Source organism: Staurois parvus, unplaced genomic scaffold (genome assembly GCF_062004578.1).
Source record: "Staurois parvus isolate SC_StPar_1 unplaced genomic scaffold, SC_StPar_1.0 ptg000586l, whole genome shotgun sequence".
Classification (NCBI taxonomy): Eukaryota; Metazoa; Chordata; class Amphibia; order Anura; family Ranidae; genus Staurois; species Staurois parvus.
The window spans coordinates 477,918-498,553 of NW_028318382.1; the positions used below are offsets into that span (position 1 = coordinate 477,918).

The 20,636-nt window shown below is 41.2% G+C and overlaps 2 protein-coding genes across 2 annotated transcripts in view; one reads left to right on the plus strand and one right to left on the minus strand.

Annotated features, from left to right (window-relative positions):
• The window catches only part of CKAP2L (cytoskeleton associated protein 2L), a 33,915-nt gene extending 30,533 nt beyond the window's left edge, over positions 1 to 3,382 (plus strand). The window contains exon 9 of the mRNA XM_089692406.1: positions 1,499 to 3,382. Within this exon, the coding sequence (XP_089548532.1) occupies positions 1,499 to 1,772 (274 nt within the window). The 3' untranslated portion in view covers positions 1,773 to 3,382. The remainder of the gene's footprint in view (positions 1 to 1,498) is intronic.
• Positions 3,383 to 3,393: 11 nt separating this feature from the next.
• The window catches only part of LOC149450005 (cytosolic purine 5'-nucleotidase-like), a 65,804-nt gene continuing 48,561 nt past the window's right edge, over positions 3,394 to 20,636 (minus strand). The window contains exons 14-18 of the mRNA XM_089692407.1: positions 18,242 to 18,293; positions 18,018 to 18,078; positions 15,895 to 16,071; positions 14,343 to 14,438; positions 3,394 to 7,480 (exon numbers count right to left, since the gene is read on the minus strand). Of these exons, the coding sequence (XP_089548533.1) occupies positions 7,370 to 7,480; positions 14,343 to 14,438; positions 15,895 to 16,071; positions 18,018 to 18,078; positions 18,242 to 18,293 (497 nt within the window). The 3' untranslated portion in view covers positions 3,394 to 7,369. The remainder of the gene's footprint in view (positions 7,481 to 14,342; positions 14,439 to 15,894; positions 16,072 to 18,017; positions 18,079 to 18,241; positions 18,294 to 20,636) is intronic.

Genomic DNA, 20,636 nt, shown 5'->3' on the forward strand with positions numbered 1-20,636 from the left:
AGAAGCAGCATTCATGGTAGACTGAAGAGGGGATAGCCTGCGATTAGGTAGGACAATGAGGAGGGTGTTACAATATTCAAGGCAAGAGATAATATGGGAGTGAATAAGTTGCTTAGTGGTTTCAGAGGTTAAGAACGGCCATATCTTGGAGATGTTGCGGAGGTGATGTCTACATGATTTGGACAGTGATTGGATTTGGGGCTGAAAGGAGAGATGGGAGTCTGGGATTACACCTAGTACTCTGGCTTGAGGGGAGGTACTGATTGTTGTGTTATTGATCTTAATGGAGAAGTCATGGGAGGGGGTACAGGCTGGAGGGAATAGTATGAGCTCTGTTTTGGAAAGATTTAATTTGAGGAAGTGGAGAGACATCCATATCGATATGTTACTTAGTAGGTTAGTAATGCGAGAGGAGACTGAAGGGGTGAGGTGAGAAGTAGAAAGATAGATTCGTGTGTCATCAGCATAGAGATGGTACTTAAAGCCATGGGAGTTTATCAAGTGACCAAGGGAGGAGGTGTAGATGGAGAACAGAAGGGGTCCAAGTACAGAACCTTGAGGGACCCCTACAGAAAGAGGAAGTGGAGAGGAGGAGACAGAGATATATAGGTAACACAGAAGAAGCGCTGCGATAGGTAGGAGAACCAGGAGAGAGCAGAGTCTCGGAGGCCAAGAGAGTGGAGTTTTTTGAGGAGGAGGGGGTGGTCAACAGTATTAAAAGCCACAGAGAGGTCAAGTAGTAAGAGTGTGGAGTAGTGGCCATTGGTTTTAGCAGTTAGTAGATCATTAATGAGTTTTAGTAGGACAGTTTCAGTGGAGTGGGCAAAAGCTGGACTGTAAAGGGTCAAGAATGTTGTCAGTGAGGTAGAAGCTGAGGCGATTGTAGACTAAGCGGTCTAAGAGTTTAGAGCTAAACGGGAGCAGGGAGATGGGTCTTAAGTTGTTCAGGTTGGTGGGGTCCAGCGAGGGCTTTATAAGTATGGGAGTGATCTGTGCATGCTTTAGAGGGGTGTGGAAGGCACCATTAGAGAGGGAGAGATTGAAGATGTGAGGGAGCATAGGACAAGGAAAAGGGTGCCTGTAGTAGTTGAGAGGAGACAGGATCCAGGGGGCACTTGGTGAGACGGCTTCTAGTATGGGAAGGCTGGAGAGCCATGGCAGAAAGCAACAACCTGATGTAGGTGGATATTTGTGGATTGGCGTCTCACTGGTAAATACAGTTTTTAAACTGTAAATCCTAGTAAAATCATTCTGATAAATCATTATCCTGGTACTATTAATACTGGCATACCAAGGGACAGTGTATTTCTTGGGGGGGAAAAAAAACCTTTAGTGTTGCACTTCAGTCCTGCATGCCTGCATTGTAGTGTGTGTAAAGTGTTTACGTTGTGCCTTTTTAATATATGGTTGAAATCCAGCTGCATCATGTTTAATGGGCCCGTGTAGAATACCCTTCTAATTAACATGTATATGGTGTCTCTACATATTGCATATACAGCAAGAAGAAAAAGAAGGATGGAGGCAGCCAGGAATGGAAGTGTCTGACTCCAGTGCGGAGGTCACTGCGGATCCATCATTCAGCGTCTCAGTATCCAGAGGTAGTACAGGAACATGACACTGTGGTGGCCTCACTGGATGAGCTCCTGGACATGGCCGACACAGAGGCTTACCTGTATGTGAGAAATGAAGCTATGCCAACGGAGGCAGACCACACAATCCTTAGTATGGTAAAGCCAGACAGCTCAGAGGATCAAAATGAAAGACCTGTGTGATATTAAATATTTTAAAAAATTGTGATAATGTCAGGTTAACGTAATCAGTTGAGCTTTATGAAGCACAACAATCTCCGAACAAGGCACTCGTCTTTATGTCTACCGAAAATATGAAATGTGATACAGCTTTTAGTAATATAACAATACTACAGGCTGAGTAAAAAAGAAAAGGTGAAATGCCAGGTATATTTACATCATAAGTATACCTCACAGGACAAATGTCAGCTGTAAAATTCTCACTATTTTTGAGTGTTCTAAAAGACGTGGCGTTATGTAAATTCACTATATTTGTTAGGAGAAAGGCCTTGTTACTAAACTGCATGAGATCATTTATAGCCAATTGTATGTAGTGCACTGGGAAGTCACTACTGCCATAGAATCACAGGCAGAAGGGTCTGTGCCAAAGCATTAGACAACACTTTTCTTCTCTAGATTTCTATATGGCCAAAAGACTGATACATTTAAATGAAGTTAAGTATATAGGAGCTATGCACCTGATGAACACAATGACATATTTGTTGTCTGTTCAGATACAGATAATTTGTGTAACATTTATAACACTGTTATATTCTGCATTTCAGGAAAATCACTAGTTTATAAGGTGCACTTGAGGTTAACCACCATTTATCACCCGTAGAAGTGTGCATAGAGCTAAACTGGCTGTATGCACTTCGGTAGTGCATATGTTCATATACTTTATGCATTTAAGAAAGAGGTTAAAAGAATAAACCCTTGTCTTCACTGCAAATACAGTTTACACTTTACAAGTGTATAAGAAGTATTATGGCTAAAAAGAGAGCTGTACCACTATTTGGTGATATGGACCATATTCATAGACAGGGTTGATCGCTGTCCCAGGAAGCCATGTTTTAATAAAAAGTTGATAAGTTTAAAGAATTGTGAGCTGGACAAATCAAAGAAATTTTGCTTGTAGGGGAAATGCTGTATGGAAAGTAAGGCTCTAGTAGCATTCCATCCATACATGGCGCATAAAGCTTACTTCAGTGAGGTACATCACTGTATATCTATAAACATAATCCCATCTCGGGTATGTTCTGCCTAAACATGTTCCTCTGATGTATGGTGCACACAGAACTGATGCTTTGTGTGCATTGCGTGTCATATGTATTGCTTGGTCACCATTATAAAGGCATTTTCTACAAGCATTGTTTGAACTAGTGGCCCAAATGCAGTACAAAAGGCAGCTTTAACTAGGGGAGTAACATTGTTGTCTTTCTTAGAGTAACTGTGTTGGGGGACTTTACAGAAGGGCTAGAAACAGGCAGATGTCTGTCTGGAAGATTCCATTGAGCAGAAGCCCTTTATATATTAGGACACCTTATTTTTTTCTTCATGTTTTTGAAGAAACCTGATTATTTATGTATTTTGCACTTACAGAATTTTTTTCTGCCTTCCTGGAGGTGTTTTTAAATATGCTTTTTAGTGTTTAAATGAATAAGTAATGTGTATTGCTGCAGTATATACTTTTATGTGCAAGCATATATGAAATATGGATATCCAACCACTTAACTTGCAAGACTTGGAGTTTACGTTACTATTCAGGATGGAATCTGGTGTTTTTAACAGGACAATAAAGTATTTTAAGTAAATATCAACTGACTGCAATTTTTAATAAAAGTTTATTGACAATTCAAAAATGTTAACAATCTACAATATTGCCAAAAAATATAAAAATGGAAACACAAAGGCAGTTTTAAATTCAGACATATAGAAGGTATCACCATAACTGATTTATACCGTGTATCATCGCATCCAGTATGTTGATATGTAGGTAATTTAAAATAGATTCATGAAGCAGAATGCATGGCATACCATTCATTCTAAACTCCAGCTATTGGTGGCAGCTAACAGTGCCTTTACTCAGACTTTCAGGTCAATTGATATTAGACACTTCCCCCAGACAAGCAGTATTACATTAAAGCAATTCTTGCCTTAGGCCCTTTTCACATGAATGTTCCGATTGGGTCTGCCTGTCTCCTCTATGGAGCGGCATGTGTAAACACACATGTCCGTTTATACCTGCCGACATCCAACTATAATTGGACAGATGGGGATCCATTCCCCTTCCATCAAGCAGATCGGATTGTAGTCGGGAGTAAATGGAAGGCAGTCTTAACATCCTACCACTCATAGAGGAGTGAAGGGTTATGCAGAGTGGACACAAACCTGACATCAGCCTGCTAAGCAGGGATGTTCTGGTGAGCAAGCTGATCGCAGCCGGATTCTGCCCTATGTGAAAGAGGCCTTAGAGACTCATTGAGAAAGCTACTGCCAAGCCTCTTCTGAAGGTTCTAGTTGTCAGCTAATACACTGATCATCTGGCTTCTGTAAGGTTTGAGTCACTGACCTTGAATTAGTATGCATATCTGTAGAGTCACAGATTCTTATTGCCATGCTTGTTCCAGATATAGGACAATTAATGCAAAAGGGTAAACATGATAGCCATGAAATTAGCATTTACATAATAAGATGTAGCAATGGCAGCCACCATGACTTTTTCAGGATAGACATCCCTTAAGCCCTAGCTCTGCCTTCGTGACCTTTGCCATTACTCTTGCTATCCTATCGAACAGTGCCTGTGCATAGGGAACATGGCTAGCTCTTTATTTTTTCCTCTTGTGTCAGCTCTCTTGCAATTCCTTATAAAACTGAGACTGATAATCTGATTTGTGAAAGTTTTTTTTTTTTTTTTTTTTTTTGGTTACACAAAGTTTCCCAGCTAATTTCTAGGGATTGCTAGAGAACTCTGCTATTAAAGAGTGCACAGCAGCCTCCAGACACAGATATGTCATATTTTACTTTAAAGACCTCCCCATACAACCTCATACCTATATTATATAGAATTCTCCTATTACCACTGCATACCACAAGCTAGTGTTTACTTTTTTCAGCATTAGGACATGGGTGGGGGGGGGGGGGGGTGACTGCAAGGTGTGGTACATGTGGACTGTCCATTCATTACAAATTAGTCAGTTACAGACCCCCACCACCGTGTCAGCATCTCAGTACAGGTACCAGCTTCTAGTGATCTTGTGCCAGATCCTGTCCCAATGGCAGAATTTACCTGTGTGTAGTAGAAATGGAGCTGTGTGTAGAATGCAGGACAACATTTCTTGGTGAACATGCACTAGTCCTTATAAACAAAAGATTCCTCAGCAGCTTGTGCCGAAAATTTTGTTTGCAAAATCTGGTATGGTATTGCTTTTCATTAAGTAATTAGTCCTACGGTAAAGAAAAGGCCTTGAATAGTGACAATGAACACTGCAATACCTTCAAGGGGCAGTCTACTTATCCATACTCTAGAGCACAATATACTTTTATTAGTCTTCACATAATTTTAATAAACAAAGGATTTCAAAGACAACTCGTAGATAAACATAACTACCTGTATAATGAATTCATTCAATAGTTATAGCTTTGGTCAGTTTAAAAAGAACAATGGTCTATATGCACTTCCCTTTATCAGAAAAGTAAATGTTATTGCAGCCCTTGCAAGGTGTACTTCTGATCATGTAGGGGGCTGAAAAGTTTAATTACTGCAGATTATATTGGGAGTCTTCTCGTACTCAGGGGTAAGCAACCTTAAAGAGGTAGAGATCTACCTGAACAACATGGGAGAAGTAAAAGATTACGGGGCAGAGTATCGTCCGGTGTCGCCTCCTCACACCTGATTTAAACCTTTAATTGCTGTAATACCGTGTCGCATTGCAAGGCAACCATCGGTTTATATCAGGTGGTGAGAAGGCAACATATCCCTCCTCACCACCTGTCAAACACACTTGCATCGCTTTTCAGAGGTGGAGCAGTGCCTGCTGCACTTGTGAATGACCCCCTTAGTTGCTTTCGGTAGCGGTGCCCTCAGGGCTCGTTAACAAAGTTGGAGGGGTAGTAAAACTCTGCGGAAGAGTTGCAGTTTTACTGCCCTCAATCCCTACCCCCTTTAACTGCTGAGGCAGCAGCCAAAGGTGTACACATGCCTTAGCAGGAATTAAACTCCCTGTTGCTTTTGGTCGGTGCTACCGCCTGCCAATCACGACCCATTCAAGTAAATGGGGCCAATATTCAAGTGCCCGCAATTACATACTACTGCAGGGTTAAAGCAGTTGGTGAGAAAGCCGCAGAACACTGACCCCTCTAATCCCTTGTTTTCTGTACTGCACAAGGTTGCAGGACACTTACAAAGCAGCCACATTCACTTGAATGGGTCATGCTTGGCAGGTGCTACACCCACCATCCATGACAGGGCCTATAATGCCTGCTGCGGCTGCAACATGTGTACACCCCTGTCCACTGCAGCTAAAGGGGGTGGTAAAAACACTTTAGGAGGTTTTACCACCCCAAAGCACTTACTGTTTGAGCCCCCTATAAGGCTGCTTACACACGGTTATACTGCGGTTTACCTGTACTGCGGGTGCAGAGCAGTGCATCTGTTACTTTCCTGGGTTAGCTGCATGTTGCCATAGACTTTTATTATATCCTGCATGTGTGGTGTGCTTTCTGAAAGTGCACCAAACCCGCATGATAGAATAGAAGTCCAAGGCTAAGTGCAGAAATGCTGCAGGTGCACTGTACCTGCGGTGTGGGTAAACCGCAGAAGATCAGTGTGAAAGCAGCCCTATACCATTATGCCCACTGTATTGCTTCACACTGACCTGAAGATCTTTTCTTTCCTGCTGTTGGCACCACTCTAAAGACCACTAGCCTGGATAAGAGGTGAAGTGCAGTTGGTATCACTCCACATGGGACAGGAGGCAGCACTACAGAGGAGGCATTGGCTTATGTGGGCTCTTGCTCCCTACTACAGCTCCAACTTTACAAGTAGTCCCTCTGCATTGCATTCTGATGCTCTGGGACAGCGGGTCAGCAAGCCCAGACCGCGATCTACCAGATCTGGCCGTAATCTACTGGTAGATCACGATCTATGGGATGCTGACCCCTGTTGTAGCTAATCACTGCCTGTCAATAGGGAGTGAAATCATTGTAGCTTTTTAATTACTTTTAGGCTGCATTGTCATTGACCTGAATGAGCCAACCAAATTTCCATCACTGTCCATTTGGGACAAGGGTTGCGATTAAACTACTGAAAGGGCGTCAGTTTAGGTTAATTTCTATTTTAAGGGTTAAATAACATAAAAATAGAGCAAGGTTTTTTGTGGGTTTTTTTTTTTTTTGAACAGACATGACATATTGACCTAATACTATTGCAGAATACAAAGATTCTGGCTTTGTGTCATTCCCATGCTGACCAGCAGAGAGCAGCATTTCATACCAGTTACAACCTATCCAAGCAGCTGTCATTTTCTAGCTTGTCATTTCAGTGGAACTATCAGAGCAGCTTCAATACAATAAATACATGTTGGCAGAACTACTATAAGACTAAACTAACTTGTTGATGAGTGGCATAGTTCTGGTACAGTTGACTGGTGTTAAAATAAACCTAATCCCTTGACTGTGTTTTGAATACTACAGCTTAATATAGTATGAACATCATTAATGCAGAAAATGACTATGCTAATTCTAAATTACATTTATACAATGCACACCTCCCTCTGCACTACTGTGTCCGCTCAGTAACATTAGTAGAGCATGACGACTGGTGGCTTTTTCTCTGGTTCTTTCCTTATTGCAGGGGAGTCCTCAAGGCTTAACCTGGCAGTGTTAACCAGCTTGACCCAATCCTCTTGAACCTGTAAAGGGGAATAGAACAGAGTGTTTCCTTTACTAGTTGACCCCTGGTAAAGTAAATGGGGAAAAAAAGCTAACTCCAGTCCAAACTTTCCCAAATTAATTTTGGATAAAGTGCAGAAGGGTTATTAAGCCTATGTTGGGGACACTAACCCTTATCTTGATAATTGTTCTCTCTTGTAAAGGTAATTTTTACAATGGGACACATATGGATTGAAAAAAAACCCATAGGATTTCTTGTCGCATCTATGGGGACAAAGTGAGGTGAAATTCCACAAACAGAAATAAATACCTGTAGGGTTTCTACGCCCTCTCCACTAAACCTGAACATTGGCTCTTTGTGTTTAGATGTACTGGCTGATGGATTTATGGTGGAAGGGAGTGTATCAGCCAGCTGTGTATAAGGATGGCTGATTGCAGGATAGGACTATACTCGTGTATATGCTAGTCCACGGGTATGCAGCCTAGTCATTTCAAATCACGGTTCAAAAATCTTTTTTTTTTTTTTCTTTTGTGCATCACAGGAAAGGTAATTCTTAGATTATTGGGCTATGCTCCACCTTCAAGTGGATGCACACTGAAAAGTGGCAAAGCTGGACACTGCCCAGCATAACCCCTCCCACACCCAGCATTGCCTTTTTTTTTTTTTTGCTAGTGTCTATAGGTGATAGACCTATCTCTCTCTACTGAGAGTCTTTCTGCTCAAATTTTCTGCTGAGCCATGGTGCTTTGTAGCAGTTATATTTTTCTGTAATCGTTGCTCTAAATTGCTGTATTCCACAGGGACCTGTACCCACAGCACAGTGGGAATAACTGGGATGGCCTGTATGCTGTGTTTGGGACTGGATCCCACATGTGGTGCTCACCTTGGTAGGTAGTAGCATAGACTGAGTTAGCTGTCATGGTGCTGTACAGGTCCAGAGACATATATATACACAGCACACATTGGTGCTGGAACACAGGATTGTGAGTATTGTGCAGGCATGGAGGATCTAGCACTAGGAGAATTGGGACACTAAACTCATTTTAGGAGACTGTACTTCCATCCACAAACTCATTTATGGGGCAAGAAAACTGGTTCTTGTTCTCAGGCAACATCTGTTTTTTCACTGGCTCCTTTCTCAGAGACCTTCATATCCAAGGAAGGATTCTCAGCTGGCTTTTGCACGAAGTTGCAAAAGTCTATGGATATATGGCAGTTTTTCCAAAGGGATGGGCCATTAGAGTATAGGTCTCGGTCACCACAAGAGCTGCCTTGTTGCTTCCCCCTACATCTTTTTTGAGTTGTAAGTAGATGGAGGAAGCAGACTCCTCCAAGGCAGAGAATCCTTTGCAGAGCAGACCCAAATCTCTGTTTCTCAATCACAAAGTCCACAGAAGTGGTCTGTAAGAACCTGAAACTGTTGCTACCAGAATCCTAGGGGTCTCAGGTGTCTGGTTTGGGGTCTTGGAAAGTGCCCAAGTCAACCTAGTTCTTTCCATTGCATTCTCAGACTGAAGATGATCTATATGAGGACTGGGTCGATCTGGACAAGATACAGTATTTGCACTCTTCCTACTGTGGAACTTGCAGTGTCTTTAAAGACCCTTACAGTAGTACCCCTGCAGACAAAAAGTTCAGGTCCCCCTTTGAAGGTGTCCTTTTCCATGGCCTTACAACCCAATAGCATCTATGGGGGTTTATCAGACTTTGCTAGGATGGGCAAAGATATTGGCAAAATACCCTGGAGCCCTTAGGTCCATTCATTGGCCAGGCAGCATTTGGAGTTCCTCACTGAAGCATTGCTCTTCTTTATGTATGGGTTATGAGATTCTCTTTGACAACTCTCTGGCTTGGGGCTTATATCCATGCACATGAGGTGAGAGCTGTGACAGAAGCAGAGCTTCCCTGCAAGAAACAGTTGGGAAAATATGACTTTTGTGAGTGAACTCTCTTTTTGCAATGCTCTGGATTCATTTATCCAAAAAATCACAGGAGGAAAACGCACTCTTACCTCTAAAGAAGCAGCAGATGCCTTTGCAGCAGAAACTGTCTTCATCTAAACTCAAGAAGGTTTCCTTTCATTTGTTTCAGAACTCGGTGGCCAAAACAGCATTTTATTTTTGGAAGAGTCCTGAAGCTTCGAGCCTGCCAAGACTGGCAACAAACTTTATTCCTAATGAAGGGGCATCCCCACTTTGCAAATTGGGTAATGCCTGGTGACTTTGGAAGCCATGTAGACACAAGATGTCTTAGTTCAAAATGCTGTGTCCTGAGGCTAAAAACTGGAATTTTGTGCCTTGCCTCCTTCACGCTTTATACTGTCAAATGTGTTTACTGCACTTATCAAAAAAAGCAGCCGTGTTAGCTGCTTTGGATCAGTTGTGCTCTCAGGGGGTCATTGCCTGTTCCAGAAGCAGAAAGGCTACTATTCCAACCTGTTAATGGGCCCCAAGCTAAATAGTGTTGTGTGTCCCATTCTGGACCTGAACCATTTGCATAAGTTCTTGCACATTCAAAAGTTTAGTATGAATTCTCTTTGGTCAGTGGTTGCTTCCCATGATCTGGGGGATTTCCTTGTCTTGGTGGATATCTAGCTCCACATCCCTATATATCTACTTCATCAGTCTTACGTTCACTTTGTAGTGGGGAAAACCATGATCAGTTTGTGGCTTTTTCAGCCTGGTCACAGCACCGCGAATATTCATGAAATTGTTGGCCTCAATTTTGTTCTAAAAGACAAAGGGTTTCCCATCCTGGGCTATCTAAATGATCTACTCCTGCAGAAGCACTGAGGAGACAAATGTGCAAGTGCTGCAGGTCTTGGACATGAAAGTTAGGGTTCTTCCATTTCCTGTGAAGACCCACTGCATCAGAAGAGTCAGGTTTCCTGGGCTTTTCAGCATCAAGCTATGATTTCCCAGGTCTGTAGGATCTTTCACTTTTACCTTGTGGATGTTCAGGCCTTGGTTGTAAAGTCTTATGGTCGGCCCTGTAAGGTGTGTTCTCAGTTATTATGCATCTTATTCTTCGATGAGCATTGTTCCTGTTGAGCATGTTAGCCATTGTTTTCTGTTGCTTTCCCCTCATGGGATTGCTTTTGGACATCCTAATAGTCTAAGAATTATCTCTTCTGTGCGGTACTATTAAGAAAACAGGATTTTCAACTTGCCAAGCTGGTCCAAACAAACTACTTTCTTCAGTAAGACATGCAGCAGCTCTGAGCTGTATGGACTGTATGTAGCCTCCGTTACATACAGTATACACTGCTGTTTTTGTCAGTGGGCTGGAGACTTCCTATCCCACACCAATAACAAAATTTAGCTGGGGTGAGTACTGCTCAGCCATTCACAGGGAGCTTTGTATTTTCTTGAATGAATACAAGGTTTTCCTGAGGTGGTGAGTGTGACAATATCCATCTGCCTTGGTCAGTCAGATCAAGCTTTGAAACCTCTCTCAAGGTCAATTTTCCATACTGTTTCGGGTTGCTGGTCCTGACAGCTTGGCTGAAGCCCAAGTCCTGAGGAACAGCGGTCTTGCCGACTTCTGGGTTTCCTCTTATGCTGGAGAGCCCTGTTTCTGTAAGAATTACCACCGCACAGGGACAGCTTCATCCCAGCATATACTCTGAAGCGCACAGGTTTTATCCTTCCATCAATCAGGACTTGACAAGTTCTTAGCCCTGAAGACTATAATTCCAGTATTGTCAGGTTGCCCTTATTGTGGTTATCATCTTGCAGCCACAGACTTGATTTTGCAGTCTGAAGTCTTGTTCATATTGTCTGAAGGCTCCTGGAAGGAGCAGTTAGCCTCCCAATCCACAATTGCTAGGTCGACAAATCATCACTCAGACCTATGACCCAAGTCTGTTTTTTGCAGACGTTTGAACATCAAGCTTCGTTTTCCTAGGTCTGTAAGTCAGCCACCTTCTTCTGCTGATACAGTTGCTGTTTTATCTGGTGGATGTTCAGGCCTTGGTCAGAAAGTATTACAGGTGGCCCTGTAACGTGCCTTCTCAGTTATTACACCTATTGTTTAACAGCACTGTTCCTGTGGAGCATGTAAGCCATTGTTTTCTGTTACTCAACCCTCATGGGATTGATTTTGGATGTCCCAGTAGTCTAAAAATGATCTCTCCTGTGATGTACGATTAAGAAAACGGGATTTTTGACTTGCCTGTAAAATCTCTGTCTTGGAGTATATCACAGGATATGGGTCCCTCCCCTCTGATTTTGCTCCAAATACTGCTTGCTAACAAAACAGGCAAGTGTGAGGGATTATGTTGGGCTTGAGGGTATCAAGCCCTGATGTTTGCCAGGGTCCAATCACCTGGAGGTTAAACATAACCCAATACTCTATCACTTAACTCTCCTATGATGTACTGCAAGGGATTTTACAGATTTGTTTTTGGAAACTTAGAATTTTACAGGGGACCACGTCTTTTGCAGAGGAAAGAGCTGTGCTGGCCTTTTAAAGGAATTTTGCTTTGTATTGCCTCTCAAGCTATGCACAAGAATGTGAATAATCGTATCAGTATTTATTAATTTGTATGTCTGGACAAAATAAGAAAAACATTTAGCACATCTCTGCAGTGCATGCACATTTTACATGTTCTGTCTTCTTAAAAGTTCTACAAGTAAAAAAAAAAAAACTGTTCATCCTGACAGAACTCCATTGAACTCTTACTAGTATTGTCAGCCCTGCCTAGGTTCTATGGATTAAAGAAACAACCATGTTCTGTAGTCCAGCAGTTGTTTTTTTGTTTCTTCTGCTATTATTTGTTGCCTTCAACACTCGTTGCCACAGAATGTTATCAATCCCACAAATGGAGGGGGTGTAGACTAGCAAAGCTAGAATTTGCTGCCCCTTCGCATACATATGTATGTATGTATGTGTGTGTGTATATGTACAGTCATGGCCGAAATTGTTGGCACCCTTGATATTTTTCCTGAAAATCAAGTATTTCACACAAAAAAGGTATTGCATTAACACATGTTTTGCTATACACATGTTTATTCCCTTTGTATGTATTGGAACAAATATAAAACAGAGGCAGAAAAGCAAATATGACATAATGTCACACAAAACCCCAAAAATGGGCTGGACAAAAGTATTGGCACCCTTAACTTAATATTTGGTTGCACACCCTTTGGAAAACATAACTGAAATCAGTCGCTTCCTATAACCATCAATAAGCTTCTGACACCTCTCACCCGGAATTTTGGACCACTCTTCCTTTGCAAACAGCTCCAGGTCTCTCTTATTGGAAGGACACCTTTTCCCAACAGCAATTTTAAGATCTCTCCACAGGTGTTCAATGGGATTTAGATCTGGGCTCATTGCTGGCCACTTCAGAACTCTCCAGCGCTTCTTTGCCATCCATTTCTGAGTGCTTTTTGACGTATGTTTGGGGTCATTGTCCTGCTGGAAGACCCAGGATCTTGGACGCAAACCCAGCTTTCTGACACTGGGCCCTACAGTGCGACCCAAAATCCTTTGGTAATCCTCAGATTTCATGATGCCTTGCACACAGTCAAGGCACCCAGTGCCAGAGGCAGCAAAACAACCCCAAAACATCATTGAACCTCCACCATATTTTACCGTAGGTACTGTGTTTTGTTCTTTGTAGGCCTCATTCCGTTTTCGGTAAACAGTAGAATGATGTGCTTTACCGAAAAGCTCTATCTTGGTCTCATCTGTCCACAAGACGTTTTCCCAGAAGGCTTTTGGCTTACTCAAGTACATTTTGGCAAACTGTAGTCTTGCTTTTTTATGTCTCTGTGTCAGCAGTGGGGTCCTCCTGGGTCTCCTGCCATAGCGTTTCATTTCATTTAAATGTCGACGGATAGTTCGCGCTGACACTGATGCTCCCTGAGCCTGCAGGACAGCTTGAATGTCTTTGGAACATGTTTGGGGCTGCTTATCCACCATCCGGACTATTCTGCGTTGCAATCTTTCATCAATTTTCCTCATCCGTCCACGACCAGGGAGATTAGCTACAGTGCCATGGGTTGCAAACTTCTTGATAATGTTGCGCACTGTGGACAAAGGCAAATCTAGTTCTCTGGAGATGGACTTGTAACCTTGAGATTGTTGATATTTTGCCACAATTTTGGTTCTCAGGTCCTCAGACAGTTCTCATCTCCTCTTTCTGTTGTCCATGCTTAGTGTGGCACAGACAGACACACAATGCAAAGGTTAAGTGAACGTCTCTCCTTTTTATCTGCTTTCAGGTGTGATTTCTATATTGCCCACACCTGTTACTTGCCCCAGGTGAGTTTACAGGAGCATCACATGCTTGTAACATTCTTATTTATCCGCAGTTGTGAAAGGGTGCCAATACTTTTGTCCAGCCCATTTTTGGAGGTTTGTGTGACATTATGTCGAATTTGCTTTCTTTCCTCCCTTTTTTTGTTTTGTCCCAATACACACAAAGGGAATAAACATGTGTATAGCAAAACATGTGTTAATGCAATACGTTTCGTGAGAAATACATGATTTCCTGGAGAAATATCAAGGGTGCCAACAATTTCGGCCATGACTGTATGTATGTGTGTATATATATATATATATATATATAAAATGTTCCTAAGGTTATTGATGTTTACCATGTATACCCGAGCTCAAGTTTAAAGAAAAAAATGAATAATACACAGTAAGTGTACAAAAAAATGTGACCATGATGCAGCCATATTTTCTATCTTGTCCTAAGTACATCTGAGTAGTACAAAAAAAAAATCAGATATCAGATCTGTTCTCTGAAAAATAAGTCCGACAGAATCTAACTTGTCCATATTTGAGACAGTATATGGGCATCCCATAGAAGGCAAACTCTTATCAAAGCTGCCCAGATATGACAACACATCTCAAGCACTTGCACTTACATATTCCCTTTTGATGTTTTTCAGCTGCTGCCCAAGTGCGTTGCTGGTATCTGCACCGTCCACACTTACATGGTCTACTGTAGATTCGTGTGGCATCTGTAAAATATAAATTTTGTTAAGCGGTAATTACTTTCATTAACGTTTCTGCATATATTATGTAAAATGTCACATGTTAGATCACAGATGAAATGAGAACAGGATTCACCAATAATATTGGAGCAAAACAAAGTGCCAGTGGTTCCCATCAAGGGCTATTTCTGCTATAACACAGCCCTCCAAAAACGGGCCTCTGTCAAAAATCTTTGCTGGGCAAACGCAGCATGAATATGATATCCGTTTGAGACACTAATGAGAATTTATTGTAAATGTAGTTCACCTGAATTTGACTTTCACCTGCTTTTGAATTTCCATAGACTTATACTGAGAGAAAAGCAGTTCTGAAGGAAGCAAACCCCATCAATACAGGACTTTAGAAGGTGCAGTAGTCCATTCCCTATCTGTGCTGATTTCCATCAAGATGGTAAATAGTCCCATAAAAAAAGTAGTCTTTCAATATTGTCCAGCAAGGCGAAAGGAGGGGACATTGCAATATTCATAATTATTGTGCCATTTCCTTTTCTTGCTTTACAATTCCTATTTCAGGGGGGCAGCCTTCAGCTCCTATATTATGCCTCTCCTCCAAAGGTGAGAACCTACACACAGCTGCATTCTAAATCCGCTTCAGGCCAACCAATACCCCTGCTAAAACGTTCCCATCCTACAGGGCTGGTTGCAGAGGTAATGGAAATAACCCCTTACTACAAGCCTACATTGGGCTGACAGCTTGGCAGTAAATCTGTATAGCACACTAAACATAAAAAAAGCTACAGTATGTCTACCTAACACATTTATGTAAATGGGGTGAGGATATGCGTGGTACAAACAGACTTTGCTGTCACTGCATATCTTGGGAGGAACACAAGTTATTGGTAAGTTCCAGCATGTCCGACCAATTGATCCCCCTCCCAAGTTCATGATTGGGACCACCCTTTCAAGTCTATGGATAGCTTTACAATGAAGTCTAGGTAAAATGTAGTTCTCTATTCTCTCATGTGTATAAAGTGTTGACAACTTGATCATCTGGGTTTTGTCTCCATCATCGTGCAAAAATACAACTATTTAAAGCATGTGTTTATGGCTTCAGCCACTTCTCAAATCATCTGCAGCCACTCTCCAGGGAATAGGACCCAAATGGACAACCAAAATAACTGGGATGCAGCATTAAGTAAAACCAGATGATATTCCATGTGTCTTTAAATGCAGCGTAATGCGATGGCAAGGGCTTATGTTACATCCGCTCAATGTTGTTTTCTTTCTTCCCTGCTGCCAATAAATAAAACACTGTCTTAGCACCCCGTTTTAACAGCCGTTGGTACTGGTTATTTAATCAGAGTTAAGGCTACAAAGCCCTATATAACCAATTTATAATTGTCTTTGGAAGAAATTGTCATCTGGTAAGTTACAAGGGTCAGTATACTAAAATGTATCCAATTTTGGGGTAGAGAGGACTCACCAGTACAGGCAGCGCACGGAACAAGTAGCTGAAAGGATAGTAGAGGAGGTTCAAGAAGGTAGCTGCATACAAATCAGCATAACGCATTAGCTGGCTGGAGAAGAGCGTCTGCCGGGACCCGCTGCGAAACAAGCTGCCTGTCTTCCCATAACACATGTCCATTTCATGAGTAACTCTCTGTGTACACAGCGATGAGAAAAGTCAGGTAGGCCTTGTTTTCCATTTCAATACTTTCATGACAAATGTTTTATGTTAATATCAACATACATATCACATCATTTTTATTACATTTATTAACATTGTTAGTTATATTTTATTTTGTACACTCCTGTCCTTGACTTAAAAATCATTAAAGCTGAGCTCCAGCCTTACCTTGTAGAGTTGTACAGGCTCCTCACCTTTACTGATTATTCTTACTCAAATTTCAAAGCACACAGTGTGCAGTAGAAGCTCTAGCATGTCAGATAGAGACCCTCATTTCCTGACATCAAGCTTTAACTTGCCCTTTCCTCCCCAGCCAAACTGTTCCTGCCCTCCATCCCCCTTTCATTCATTGGATTTTGGTTCTTTTTATTTTAATAATGTTTATTGGTTTTAACAAGTAATAAACAGGCAATTGTCCAGCCCACGCAGGGTCAAGCAATGACAATCATAATCGGAATAGGCACACATAAAGGCAAAGGTGGCAATACAGAGGTACTATAAAGTAGTCAGAAACTGACACAACAGCAGCAATGCAACACACTTCGTAGAGTTCAAAGGGTACAGGGTCAGGAGAGACCACCCTATGGTGGCAGGGGGCACCCTAGGCTGCCAACACCCTTGCAGAGCGGCCATCTGCAATTCATGTGGAAACAGGAGGATAAGGGCGAGGAACCCAAGCGCAGAAGAGGCAAGACTAGAGGGTAGAGCAGCAGGTAAGAAGGAGCGCATACCTATAGATGAGATAGAAAGAGGATAGAAAAAGGAAAGTATTGGCCCGAGTGTCAGAAAGTGGGAAATTCGGCCGAATTTTGTTTTATTTTGGATTCGTTTACGTTCATTACTTTTGTAATTCGTTATTTGGATACATCCGAATAACTAAAAAATTCATCCGAAATGTGATTCGGAATGAAACAAACGGCACATGATACCAGCTTTTATTGGCTGACCATAGAGGTAATCAGAGACGGGTACAGCTCTGATCACTTCTATGGTTTAGGACACCAGACGTGATGAATATTTATCACTTCCTGTTTCACCTGATATAAACAATTCCATTTTTAAAATGGGAAAGCATCTGATCACACTGATCTTGGTGTGATCAGATGCTTTTAGGGCATGGGAGACATTTGGGGTCTAAAATACCCCATATTTCTTTTACAAAGAGTACCTGTCACTGCCTATTGCTATCAAGGGATATTTATATTCCATGGTATAATAAAAGTGCTAAAAAAAATAAAGTGACAGTATAAAAAAAAAATTACAATAAAAAATTAAAGTGCCCCTGTCCCCCCGAGCATTGGTCCTGCACGTGTGCAAACAGCGATCATCCCACACCTGTGAGGTATTGATGCAAATGCCAGATCAAGGACAATTATTCTAACATCAGACCTCCTGTGTAAAGTGGTAACCTTTAAAGGCTTTAAAGCGTTGTTTATGGTTAATAAAATTTACATAATTTTAAAGCGTGGTATGTTTGGTATCTATTTACTCAGCATAACATATTTTCTATTTTACCAAACAGTTTCATATTATATTGTGTTTTTGTGCATTAACATTCAAAAAAGTGTATTTTGTAAAAAAAATTGCATTTGAAAATCCACTTAAAAATTGCAAAACTCATTTTTTTTCTCTACGGCCTCTGCTTTAAAAAATATATAAGGTTTGGCGGCTCTCAGTAATTTTCTAGCAAAAAATACTGATTTTTAGATGTAAACAAAAAGCGTCAAAAAAGGGTTTGGTCTTCAAATTAGTAAACCCCTGGGCTGCTGGGGCTCAAAGGCAACACACTAAATACCAAGGGGCCACAGGTTTGGCACCAGGGCTGTAGATAGGTGAAAGACTGTGTAATTATTATGGCTAACTGCACATTTACATGCAAATTCAACAAGTTAATGGCCAGAGAAGTAGAACAAATGTACCTGAATCTGTTTCTGAATTTTGCTGATATTGGGATGCTCACTACTACCACTATCCATGTCCCTGCAAGAAAGAGAATATTAGTAGTCACAGTTTATAGAATGGCAGCACATAAAACTGACTTTTACAGAAAGTTACCTTTGCATATTTCATCATATGCGCAGTTTAGATCAATATCTAACAGGTTAATATAAAATAACAGTTTGAACATGCACATAGGACTTACTGGTATAATTCTGCGAGAAAGATATCCAGACTCTTCAGCTCATTGAACAGCTCTGAGAAAACAACAATCCAATTGACAGTTTAAGTTTTATTACGGTATATAGAGCAAATGTAAATCTAACTCATAAAGAATCCTACAGGGTAGAGTTTTGTAATTAAAATTCTGTTTACAGTACGAAATGATAGTGGACACGCAAAAAGAATGTGGCACAATAAGCACACCAAACTATTAGCGAATTCCCTGTAAGGTTGACATATATGTTTTTCAATCTCTGGGGAATGGTGTATAACTTTATAAGACCAGTCTCAATCGGAAAAAAGCACAAACGCAAGTGGGAATGGGGGATTCAGGCAGCTTGTAGACTTGCAGTGTGTTATATAAATACATACAGTTAGGTCCATTTATATTTGGACAGAGGCACAATTTTAGTTTTTTTCAGGTATTTACCAAAACATATTCAAAACATATTCAAACTATAGCTATATAATAGATATGGGATGAAATTGCACACTCTCAGGTTTAATTTGAAGGTATGTACATCCAAATTGGAGGAAGGGTTTAGGAATTACAGCTCTTAAGAGTGGCCATCCCCCCTTTTTCAAGGGACAAAAAGTAATTGGACAATTGAATCAAAAGCTGTTTTATGGCCAAGTGTGGGCTACTCCTTTGTTATTTCTTCATCAATTAAGCAGGTAAAAGGTCTGGAGTTGATTCCTAGTGTGGTATTTGCATTTGGAATCTATTGCTGTGAACCTACATCATGCATTCAAAGGAGCTGTGCATGCAAGTGAAACAGGCTATTGTAAGGCTTCAAAAATGAAACAAATCCATCAGAGAGATATCAGCGACATTAGGAATGGCCAAATCAACAGTTTAGTATATTCTGAGGAAAGAAGAACGCACTGGTGAGCTCAGCAACATAAAAAGGCATGGACCACCATAGAAGCCAACAGTGGTGGATGATCGCAGGATCCTCTCTATGGTAAAGAAAAACCCATTCACAAAATCCAGACAAGTAAGAAGGACACTCTCCAGAAGGTGGGCATATTATTGTCAAAGTCTACAATCAAGAGCAGACTTCACAAGAGCAAATACAGAGGGTTCACCACAAAGTGCAAACCATTCACAAGCCTGAAGAATAGAAAAGCCAGATTTGACTTTGCCAAAAAAAACATCTAAAAAGCCAGACCAGTTCTGGAAAAGCATTCTTTGAACAGATGAAATTAAGATTAATCTGTACCACAGAATGATGGGAAGTGTGCAGAAGGCTTGGAACAGCTCATAATCCAAAGCACACACAATGTCATCTGTAAAACATGGTGGAGGCAGTGTGATGGCATGGGCATGCATGGCTTCCAGTGGCACTGGGTCATTGGTCTTTATTGATGATGTGACAAAAGACAGAAGCAGCTGGATGAATTCTGTAGTGTTTAGAGATATACTGTCAGCCCAGATTCAGCCAAATGCAGCAAAGTTGATTGGATGGCACTTCACAGTACAGATGGACAATGATCCAAAATACACTGCAAAAGCAACCCAGGGAGCTTTTGAAGGAAAAGAAGTGGAATATTCTGCAATGGCTGAGTCAGTCACCTGATCTCAACCCCATTGAGCATGCATTTCACTTGCTAAAGGCAAATCTCAAGGCAGAAAGACCCAGAAACAAAGAACAACTGAAGACAGCTGCAGTTAGAGCCTGGCAAAGCATCAGAAAGGAGGAAACCCAGTCTTTGGTAATGTCCATGGGTTCCAGATTTCAGACAGTCATTGCCAGTAAATGATTCTCAACAAAATCATAAAAATGAACATTTTATATACAGTATGATTATATTTATCTGTCCAATTACATTTGAGCCCCTGAAAATGGAGGGACTGTGTATAAAAATGGTTGCAGTTCCTAAAATTTGTACTTGATATTTATGTTCAACCCCTTGAATTAAAGCTGAAAGTCAGCAATTCAAATTAATTTGGATTGTTTCCTTTTAATTTTATTCTGGTGGCATACAGAGCCAAAAGTATGAAAATTGTGCCTGTGTCCAAATATGTATGGACCTAACTGTATATTAAATATTCACTACAGTTAGTTATTTCACATTTTTGTGGAATATTTAGGTGTGTTTACTAGTAGGTATAAACTATGTTTACGTGGTATAAACTATGTAACAAAGCTAAGCACTTTTAGAAAGCCCTCTGCAGCCTAAACTGCGGTGTTGGTTATACAACTAAGGTTGCATCCTGGATACCTACCAGCAGCTACAGGCCACCTTCACCTGCTACTACTGAACCATAACCACAGCGGTCTTCAGGCAACCAATCATTGACTCTTACTAAACATAATGTTTGTCTTTTTTTTCCTGTGGGTTTTGAGTAACTGACTAAGAATTGCACACCTTAG